This window comes from Cherax quadricarinatus, chromosome 17 (assembly GCF_038502225.1).
Source record: "Cherax quadricarinatus isolate ZL_2023a chromosome 17, ASM3850222v1, whole genome shotgun sequence".
Classification (NCBI taxonomy): Eukaryota; Metazoa; Arthropoda; class Malacostraca; order Decapoda; family Parastacidae; genus Cherax; species Cherax quadricarinatus.
Genome location: NC_091308.1, coordinates 20,202,115 through 20,214,186, shown reverse-complemented (window position 1 = coordinate 20,214,186; position 12,072 = coordinate 20,202,115). Strand labels below are relative to the sequence as shown.

At 36.9% G+C, this 12,072-nt stretch overlaps 1 protein-coding gene across 1 annotated transcript in view; it reads left to right on the top strand.

The window, feature by feature from the left end:
• Positions 1-12,072, top strand: part of Phlpp (PH domain leucine-rich repeat protein phosphatase) — a 209,241-nt gene that overhangs the window by 106,999 nt on the left and 90,170 nt on the right. Inside the window, exon 7 of the mRNA XM_070086002.1 lies at positions 9,373-9,526. Within this exon, the coding sequence (XP_069942103.1) occupies positions 9,373-9,526 (154 nt within the window). The remainder of the gene's footprint in view (positions 1-9,372; positions 9,527-12,072) is intronic.

Genomic DNA, 12,072 nt, shown 5'->3' with positions numbered 1-12,072 from the left:
TTTATGCACCCCATACCCATCCTGTGGGCGGTAGTCAAAAGATTACAAAGGTACATAATGGGTCCAGTGACTGGACCCCAAAGTTATGATAGCTGAACTAGTTACAAAGGTAATGAACTCCAGGTAGATCTGGTCACAATCATGGCAAGTTACAGAGGTAATGAATCAGCTCCACTCCTATACATGGTTACAGTCATGAGCAAATTACAAAGTAATGAACCACTGATACGTGATATGTGAAGAATATGACTTACTTACCAAGGTACACTAATACTGGCCAATACATAGCTACCTTACCTGCTGCGTGAGTAAATTCACACCAGGAGGCGAATATAAATTATTGTAGTATACGTGGTAGTCAGCATCATCGCGTCAAGTATTATCTTATCAGCCTTATTATGACCAGATTACAATGTAAGATACATGTTGTAGTCACTCATTTCGTGGTCCTCAATTCTTGCCGATACACCTTCCATCGGCCTCGATTACCACGATCAAATTCTGCCACACTCTCCAGCTAATGTCTATGTTCCGCCATTTTCGATTGCTCCTCACTAAACCTTTGATCCTTTACACTTGCATTTATTTAAATTCACTGACACATCCAGGTGTGTAGTAAATTTTCTATATTAAAATTTTAATTTCCTCTAAATTACAATAATTTTCCCTCAATTAACTCCTTACAGTGTATAAGGAAATTATATGTAATATAGTTTTTCATGTGACCTAATACTTGTCAAAAAGACGCTCTGAGGATACACACCTACACAGTTTCATATAAACATTATTATTTCCCACTAATTCTTACACAAATTACAGGAAATTTATCAAAAATTTCCACACTTTATATTCTTTACTCTTGAATATTTATTATATATAACATGTTCGGCGTTAAAACTTGAATTTTAAACTGATTTTCTTTCGTTGAAAGAGAATCAGTTAATTTTGTCCAGTAACCATTATCCCATTTGTCATGAGATTTCATTCAGTTGTGAAATAAATTAATGTTAAGTACGCTAAATATCATGGAAAAACTATGAATATATATTTGATAGTTGAAAATGTGTTGTGCATTTCATATAAAATACACTATTATAAACTTAACACTAGATATATTTCGGCGATCCGAGGAAGGTATCCCTATATTCCACAACCCCAGCCCCATGTGCTTCAAGCCACGTGATTGGAGTAGTGCAGAACCTGGGATGTGTTGATAATGCAGTTAAATGCTCTGAAGATTTGAAGGGAATCAGAAGAGGCACCAAGTCGTCATATGGATACCAATATTCAAATTTCTTCGACAGAAATGGTAAATTAGGATATACACAGACCTAATTTATGTTGTTCAGGGGCTCAAAGAGACCAATATCGTAAAGTACACAAGCACATTAAGCTTGAAGCTGGTCAGAAGTTGAGATGGTAAGTAATATTGCAGCATGGAAGGGTTGAAGGTATTCAGATGCAACGCTCAGAAATTATAGCCTGAGCATTATAACATAATAGCAGTATTTAATTTTATTTTAACTTTTTTAAAAAAGCAAATTAAGATCTACACATGCCAGAATCAATCTAAACTTCTCTTTAAGCAAGACTGAGCAGTTTTGAAGAAAGCAAATACAGTACATAAGTAATAAGTAAGTAAATTTTATGTAAGCTTAGTGTACATAACATGTAAGTTTTTAACAATGGTCTTGAAGGCATACAAATATTATAGACACTCACTAAAATAAACAGACAGCCCCATTCTACAAAGGTGGCAGTAAAGCGATTGCAAAGAACCACAGACCGATAGCACTAACATCCCATATAAAAATCCTTGAAAGGGTTCTAAGAAGCAAGATCGCCAACCACCTAGATGCCCATCAATTACACAACCCAGGGCAACACGGGTTTAGCGCAGGTCGCTCCTGCCTGTCCCAGCTACTGGACCACTATGACAAGGTCCTGGATGCTGTAGAAGATAAACAAAATAAAGACGTAGTATACAAAGACTTTGCAAAAGCCTTCGACAAGTGTGACCATGGTGTAATAGCGCACAGAATGCGTGATAAAGGAATAACGGGAAAAGTTGGTAGATGGATCTATAACTTCCTCACAAATAGAACAAAAAGAGTAAAAGTAAACAGGGTCAAGTCCGAAGCAGCTATGGTGAAAAGCTCTGTTCCACAAGGTACAGTACTCGCTCCCATCCTGTTCCTCATCCTCATATCTAACAAGACAGAGATGTAAGCCATAGCTCCGAGTCTTCCTTTGCAGATGACACCCGAATTGCCATGACAGTGACCTCCATCGAAGACACCGCAAGACTAAGCAGACATCAACCAAATCTTCAAATGGGCCGCTCAAAACAATATGAAACTCAATGAAGAGAAATTTCAACTACTCAGATATGGAAAACCTGAGGAAATTAAAACTGCATTAGGGTATACAACAAATTCTAACCATACAATAGAGCGAAAAAGTAATGTGAAGGTCCTGGTAGTGATAATGTCAGAGGATCTCGCCTTCAAAGACCACAACAATGTATCTACTGCATCTGCTAGGAAAATGATAGGACAGATAATGAGAGCCTTCAAAACTAGGGACGCCAAGCCCATGATGATTCTCTTCAAATCGCTTGTTCTCTCTAGGTTGGAATACTGCTGTGCAATAACTGTACCCTTCAAGGCAGGCGACACTGTTGACCTGGAGAGTGTACAAAGAAATTTCACGGCGCACACAAGTATGATAAGGCATCTATATTACTGTGAACGGTTGAAGTCTCGTAATTTGTATTCCCTGGAATTCAGGCGAGAGAAATACATGATAATATACACTTGGAAAATCCTAGAGGGATTAGTACCAAACTTGCACACGAAAATCACTCCCTATGAAAATAAAAGATTCGGCAGGAGATGCAACATTCGCCGAATGAAAAGCAGGGGCACCACGAGTACACTGAGAGACAACACAATAAGTATCCGGGGCCCAAGACTGTTCAACTGCCTCTCAGCATACATAAAGGGAATTACCAATAGACCCCTGACTGTCTTCAAGAAGGCACTGGACAGGCACCTGGACTGACCAGCCGGGCTGTGGTTCGTACGTCAGTTTGCGTGCGGCCAGCAGTAACAGCTTGGTTGATCAGACCCTGATCCGAGTAAGACACATGTGCAACATCTGGGTATCTTTATTGTAGACGTTTCGCCATCCAGTGGCTTTATCAATACAAATTCTAGGACATAACTTGAAGACAGTAGAACTATGTACAGAAGATGAGGTAATCAGTCCCTCAACCTAGGAGTAGGTGCGAACAGCACCACTATGGTGCTGTTCGCACCTACTCCTAGGTTGAGGGACTGATTACCTCATCTTCTGTACATAGTTCTACTGTCTTCAAGTTATGTCCTGGAATTTGTATTGATAAAGCCACTGGATGGCGAAACGTCTACAATAAAGATACCCAGATGTTGCACATGTGTCTTACTCTCATCTTGTCGGTATTATATACCATTCGTACACAGACCCTGATCCACCACCATACCTGGTCTGAGACCGAGCCGTGGGTGCACTGACCCCCGAAACCCTCTCCAGGTATACATAAAAGAAAATTAAGGCGACTTAGGAAGAAAAAAATCAGGAAACCTCTTGAAGGTCTCCTTTCGAGGATACCTAATAAAAAATTAAGGAAAATATATAATTGGTACCCTATAGCAAGTAAGTCTTCTCGCTATGTAAGACCTGAGAGAAGTACATATATTCTAGTATCTACTTGCTCTCATTGCTAGTATTCTGAATTATTAAGACTGATCTCTAAGTATATAACACAGTTATCATTATATTCATAAAGAAGCGCTAAGCCCTTAGGGAAATAAGAGGTAATCAGGTTTGATTCACTGAAAAGGTGGGTAGCTTCAAATATTATTAGTGTTTCGCCAGCATCAATATATCTTTTCTGCAGTATTTGTGCTAGTCACCCATGGTGACATTAATGATGCTAGTGGTTACTTTGTAATTAACGTTACTGATGACTGGATGTTGGTTGGTGGTGGGGGTGCGGGGGGGGGGGGGGTTGCACCGCCTCATCCTAGTGTAAGGTTGCAAGTGTCAACATTGTCTGAGTATTACTTATTTTGAAGATTTATGTTGTCCAGTCTCTCATTGTTCTTGTGGGTAGGGGATGTGTAGATCAAGTGTTTACATTGAAGCATATATGTGAACAGTATTTAGATAAAGGTAGGGAAGTTTTTATTGCATTTATGGATTTAAAAAAGGCATATGATAGAGTGGATAGGGGAGCAATGTGGCAGATGTTGCAAGTATATGGAATAGGTGGTAAGTTACTAAATGCTGTAAAGAGTTTTTATGAGGATAGTGAGGCTCAGGTTAGGGTGTGTAGAAGAGAGTGAGATTATTTCCCAGTAAAAGTAGGTCTTAGACAGGGATGTGTAATGTCACCATGGTTGTTTAATATATTTATAGATAGGGTTGTAAAAGAAGTAAATGCTAGGGTGTTCGGGAGAGGGGTGGGATTAAATTATGGGGAATCAAACACAAAATGGGAATTGACACAGTTACTTTTTGCTGATGATACTGTGTTTATGGGAGATTCTAAAGAAAAATTGCAAAGGTTAGTGGACGAGTTTGGGAGTGTGTGTAAAGGTAGAAAGTTGAAAGTGAACATAGAAAAGAGTAAGGTGATGAGGGTATCAAATGATTTAGATAAAGAAAAACTGGATATCAAATTGAAGAGGAGGAGTATGGAAGAAGTGAATGTTTTCAGATATTTGGGAGTTGATGTGTCAGTGGATGGATTTATGAAGGATGGGGTTAATCATAGAACTGATGAAGGAAAAAAGGTGAGTGATGCATTAAGGTATATGTGGAGACAAAAAAAAAATGTTATCTATGGAGGCAAAGAAGGGAATGTATGAAAATATAGTAGTATTACCACTCTTATATCGGTGTGAAGCTTGTGTTGTAAATGCTGCAGCGAGGAGACGGTTGGAGGCAGTGGAGATGTCCTGTCTAAGGGCAATGTGTGCTGTAAATATTATGCAGAAAATTCGGAGTGTGGAAATTAGGAGGTGTGGAGTTAATTAAAGTATTAGTCAGAGGGCTGAAGAGGGGTTGTTGAGGTGGTTTGGTCATTTAGAGAGACTAGATCAAAGTAGAATGACATGGAGAGCGTATAAATCTGTAGGGCAAGGAAGGCGGGGTAGGGGTCGTCCTCGAGAAGGTTGTAGGGAGGGGGTAAAGGAGGTTTTGTGGGCGAGGGGTTTGGACTTCCAGCAAGCGTGCGTGAGCGTGTTAGGAGTGAATGGAGACGAATGGTATTTGGGACCTGACGAGCTGTTGAGTGTGAGCAGGGTAATATTTAGTGAAGGGATTCAGGGAAACCGGTTATTTTATATAGCCAGACTTGAGTCCTGGAAATGGGAAGTACAATGCACTCTAAAGGAAGGGTTTGTAATATTGGCAGTTTGGAGGGATATGTTGTGTATCTTTATACGTATATACTTCTAAGCTGTTGTGTTCTGAGCACCTCTGCAAAGACAGTGATTATGTGTGAGTTAGGTGAAAGTGTTGAATGATGATGAAAGTATTTTCTTTTGGGGGATTTTCTTTGTTTTTGGGTCACCCTGCCTCGGTGGGAGAGCCGACTTGTTAAAAAAAATTATATATATATATATATATATATATATATATATATATATATATATATATATATATATATATATATATATATATATATATATATATATATATGTCGTGCCGAATATGTAAAACTGGTCAATTAGCAAGAACTCATTTAAAATTAAGTCCTTTCTGAAATTTTCTCTTATACCTTTAAAGATATATTTTTTTTCATTAATGTTGATGTAAAAATTTATAATTTTGCACCAAAAGAATCTTAGAAAACTTACCTAACCTTATTATAACAAGAACAATTTATTTTAGCCTAACCCAACTAAATATATTTTAGATTTGTTTACAATAATTTAATGCTAAACAAACACAGTGAAATATATTTTTTTCGTTAGGTTCAGAATGATTTTGGCGAAATTATTGCATATCCGACATATCCGACATATCCTCATATCCGACATAGACAAGGATATCAGCCACAGCACCGTGTCTTCCTTTGCAGATGACACCCGAATCTGCATGACAGTGTCTTCCATTGCAGACACTGCAAGGCTCCAGGCGGACATCAACCAAATCTTTCAGTGGGCTGCAGAAAACAATATGAAGTTCAACGATGAGAAATTTCAATTACTCAGATATGGTAAACATGAGGAAATTAAATCTTCATCAGAGTACAAAACAAATTCTGGCCACAAAATAGAGCGAAACACCAACGTCAAAGACCTGGGAGTGATTATGTCGGAGGATCTCACCTTCAAGGACCATAACATTGTATCAATCGCATCTGCTAGAAAAATGACAGGATGGATAATGAGAACCTTCAAAACTAGGGAGGCCAAGCCCATGATGACACTCTTCAGGTCACTTGTTCTATCTAGGCTGGAATATTGCTGCACTCTAACAGCACCTTTCAAGGCAGGTGAAATTGCCGACCTAGAAAATGTACAGAGAACTTTCACGGCGCGCATAACGGAGATAAAACACCTCAATTACTGGGAGCGCTTGAGGTTTCTAAACCTGTATTCCCTGGAACGCAGGAGGGAGAGATACATGATTATATACACCTGGAAAATCCTAGAGGGACTAGTACCGAACTTGCACACGAAAATCACTCACTACGAAAGCAAAAGACTTGGCAGACGATGCACCATCCCCCCAATGAAAAGCAGGGGTGTCACTAGCACGTTAAGAGACCATACAATAAGTGTCAGGGGCCCGAGACTGTTCAACTGCCTCCCAGCACACATAAGGGGGATTACCAACAGACCCCTGGCAGTCTTCAAGCTGGCACTGGACAAGCACCTAAAGTCAGTTCCTGATCAGCCGGGCTGTGGCTCGTACGTTGGTTTGCGTGCAGCCAGCAGCAACAGCCTGGTTGATCAGGCGCTGATCCACCAGGAGGCCTGGTCACAGACCGGGCCGCGGGGGCGTTGACCCCCGAAACTCTCTCCAGGTAAACTCCAGGTACACAAATTTTCACTTGTCCTATATGGCAAGATGAACGTTGCTATTTAAGCCAAGACCGCAAGTTCTGCCTATTCGGCACGACATATGTACATATATATATATATATATATATATATATATATATATATATATATATATATATATATATATATATATATATATATATATATATATATATATATATATATATATGCATGCAAAACAACCACTCTGAAAGAAAAGAGAAATTCCAAGCGCTTTCGTGACTACTCACATTATCAAGAACTATGAAAGTAAAGCATCCAAGGAAGCTATATAAGGGGTCTGGCCAACACCTCACTATCAGATCCCATATATATATATATATATATATATATATATATATATATATATATATATATATATATATATATATATATATATATATAGTGTATATTTATATATATATATATATATATATATATATATATATATATATATATATATATATATATATATATATATATCCCGGATATATATATATATATATATATATATATATATATATATATATATATATATATATATATATATATATATATATATATATATATATATATATATATATATATATATATGTCGTGCCGAATAGGCAGAACTTGCCATCTTGGCTTAAATTGCAACGCTCATCTTGCCATATAGGACAAGTGAAAATTTGTGTATGCAATAATTTCGCCAAAATCATTCTGAACCTAACGAAAAAAATATATTTCACTGTGTTTGTTTAGTATTAAATTATTTTAAACAAATATAAAATATATTTAGTTGGGTTAGGCTAAAATAAATTGCGCTTGTTATAATAAGGTTAGGTAAGTTTTCTAAGTTCCTTTTGGTGCAAAATTATAAATTTTTACATCAACATTAATGAAAAAAATATATCTTTAAACGTATAAGAGAAAATTTTAGAATGGACTTAATTTTAAATATATATATGCTTTGATTGCGTTTTGTACCATATTTCATATTTTTTTTTATTTTAGTTTTCCAAAGATTTGTTGATTTTTTTCTTGTTTAACATAATAATACTGAAGACTGCGGGGAAATTTCATTCAAATCTTCAAGATATTGCAGTAAGGTCATGTGCTTTATTCCTAGATATTTCTTTCACCTTATGTGTATTAACAAAGTTTGAAGTACATGTAGTGGAAGTACACAGAAGTCAACTTGGTTTTGAATATAAGTGTTAAAAACAGAAGTGAAGGCGAGTACAACTAAAACAACTTAACCTTCTTTATCTGCATGCTCTCCGAGGGAATATTGATGAAAACAATCGTCAATCATCTCTTAGAGAATATTATATTCCAAACATTTTAAAAAAATGCAGATTTATGTAACAGTCTTGCCTATGTTTCTTGAAATAGTTATGAATTGCACTGACCAAGTGTTTTTATTTGATGTGTAGTAACCCTGCATAGTATTTCTAATGGATCTGTACAACTCCTACATAGTTTGTTGTACAGTAAGTCTACAAAGTCTTCTCGAAGGAAATCATTAAACTGTCACATGGATGACTAGCTCGGATAAAATGGAGTAAACAAAACAGTCGTTGAAAGAGGCGAAAGAGTAGTCCTAAATCAGATAGAATTTGACTGGAATGTCATTTTGTATGGAATGTAACAATTACTCATTGGAAAATAATTGTCTGAACAACTTGTGTTAACATTTCTCAGCGCATCAGACTTGTGGATAAAACTAAGATTTACGAAAGATATAAGCAGTGAATTGTATGGATTAGGATGCAAAGAAGTGGAAAATATTTAATGTTGATGTTCTAGGATAGTGTTCTTCAAAGTAAAGGTCACTGCCCAGTACTGGGTCACGAGATGCATATCGCTGGGTCACAAGGTCACTGTAAAGTTTTTGTCAATATTTCAGCCAGTTAAATAGCATGTATTAGTACCTTAGTAAGCATCATATTATTTACAGTCACCATTTTATACAGTAATACTTGCACAAAGTGCTATTTAAGTACTTTGATTGTTAAGTATTTACGGACAGACGGTGCTTTAAATTAAAAAAAAAATATGCATCTCAAAGAGAGACCCACGAGTTGCTCCAACTTTGTGTAGGGACCAAACATGGGGGTAGAGTGAAGGTATGTGATATTGTTGGAATGGGTCATGGGGAATTTTTTTTTAAACATGTCATTCTACGAAGTGATATGAATATAGAAGATACTGGAAAGTGTTGAACAAATATTTTGAAATTCTGAAGTATGTAGAGCAGCCAAAGGGAGGTATTTTGTTTATATGTCGATAGAATGTGACGGAATTGGATGTGAGCGACAACGGCATCAGCAGTCTGGATGTGTCATGCCTGGCAGCACTAACCTCCCTCACGTGCTCCAATAACGCCATTACCGCCATCACCCTCCACGCTGCCGCCCTCACCTCCCTCACTGCCACCAACAACCGTGAGTACTGCACCACTCAAACCCTCTTTCCTTCCCCCACCTTACTGTCACCCTGAGTATCATGCCATACCCAGAGATGGTAGGTTAGGTTCGGTAAGGTTCGTCAGCAAACAGGACAGGTGTTTTCTTTCTGACGCAGGTCTTAGATGATGACCCACTGTTGCAGCTTTTGATCATCTGACCGAGGCCTTCCGCTGGCTTACCGGTCCACCCCTTTAAAAGTTATGGTTAGAGTTATAAGCATTTAGTGAGAGAGAGATGGTAATTCACACGTAGTAGTAACTCTAACCCATCTGAAATAAATCTTTAATGTTCCCGTTGCTATACAGCCCATAGTAGAATACATGAAGACTTACTCCACTTATGTTGCATTCTATATTAAATATTTAGTTTGCATTGAGGTAGAGGGGGCTGGGTATATGGAATACAGGGACACTTCTCTTGGTCTATGCGGAGAGCAAAACACTTCTAGTTGCACAAGAGCTTCTCATCATTCCATTACTGTTATCTTCCAGTGACTACTGTATTTAATCTATGATTTCCCCTTGATTAATCTTCTGTCTTTCAGTGTATTATTGCAATCTTGTTCATATGTGTTCACATAATATAAATAAAAAAACACAATTCTTGCGGAGCCCGGTTGGTGACAGACCCATGAGTATAAATATTATTACCTCTCATGAAACTTCACTTTTTATTTCAGGCATACACTGTATTTTGCCTTGTATTACTCCTATGTTTTTTAGTTTTCGTATTAGTCTTTCACAAGGAATTGCACGGAATCAAAGTAATGAAATCTGCCCACCTATTTCTTTATTTGAATATTGGAATTTCAGCTTGATCCATAAATGCAAATTATGTGACCAGGCATATGATCACTGTCTTGAACACTATGTGCTTAATTGTCCACTAATTGAGGAACACAGAGACAGACAGTATAATAACCTATGTGACATATCAATATATCTTATTAATGAAAATAAGATACCAGATATACTAAGCAAATTTTATAAATTTGGTTGTAACACATAAGTGAACTGTAGATATGTAGATATAAATCCATATGTACACCTGTTAACCCTTTTGGGGCCTAGTTCCTAGGCCTTTTGTGTATCTATATGCTCTTGCACTACTGTCCACAGGATGGATATGGGGTGCACAATAAACTATCCACTTCGACAGCAAAATCTAATCTAGCTTGATCCGTGTATGTGTATGCACGGTTGTATATATATATATATATATATATATATATATATATATATATATATATATATATATATATATATATATATATATATATATGTCTTTAAATAAAATATATATAAAATATAGGGGGTGGTAGGAGAAAATTCTCAAACATCTTCAGGGAGAACCATGAGTTTTCCTTGAAGCAAGTTTATTCTTTTCTCTGAGGATGAGGGTCCCTATAACAGTTCTAGAGGTGGTACCTCCCTATATTATATATATATATATATATATATATATATATATATATATATATATATATATATATATATATATATAGTGTAGGACAAGCCACGGGGGTGGAAATCTTTAGTTCAAGTAAAGTACTTTCACACTTCTAAGTGCGTCATCAGGAGCTGTGAAATGTTGCAAGGGAGCAACCAAAGCAGGGAGAGAGGTCTCAGAGTAGCTCTCCCTGCTTTGGTTGCTCCCTTGCAACATTGCACAGCTCCTGATGATGGACTGAGAAGTGTGAAAGTACTTGAGCTAAAGATTTCCACCTCCCATGGCTTGTCCTGCATAGTTAAGATTGCCCGTCTGCGATTGTTTGCATGTGTGTGTTGTGCCAAATAGGTAAAATTGGTCAATTAGCAAGAACTCATTTAAAATTAAGTCCTTTCTAAAATTTTCTCTTATACTTTTTAAAGACATATTTTTTCATTTATGTTATTGTAAACATTAATAATTTTGTACCAAAAGAACCTTAGCAAACTTACTAACCTTATTATAAGAAGTGCAGTTTAATTTAGCCTAATCCAGTTAAATGTATTTTAGATAAGTTTACAATAATTTAATAATAAATAAACAATGAAATATATATTTTTTCGTTAGGCTCAGAATGATTTTTGCGAAATTATTGCATACACAAATTTTCGCTTTCCTTGTTCGGCAAGAAGAGCGTCGCTATTTAAGCCAAACAAGCAAGTTTTATCTATTCGGTACGATATGTAAGTATATATAAACCGAAGATAAGTCGTAATGTACGCTTATCAATTAATAAAGAGAAGAATAGACGGCGACTTGAACCGTGGTCCATGTGTAGCAGGCCGAGCCCTGCAACTACTCGGCTTACAAATATGCCTGATCCCACAGCACCAGAAGTTTTCGAGGTACATCTCTTCTCATACCCGTCAAAGACGTATAGTCTGTGGCTGAGTAGTTCAGTTAAACGTTGGACATACTACATGGTGAACTACGGCTCAAGTCCCCACCAGTTCTTGTTTATTCATTGACAATCGTTCGTAACGACTTATCTTGGGTTTATACACTATATAACTTGGAAGAGTAGAATAGATGTA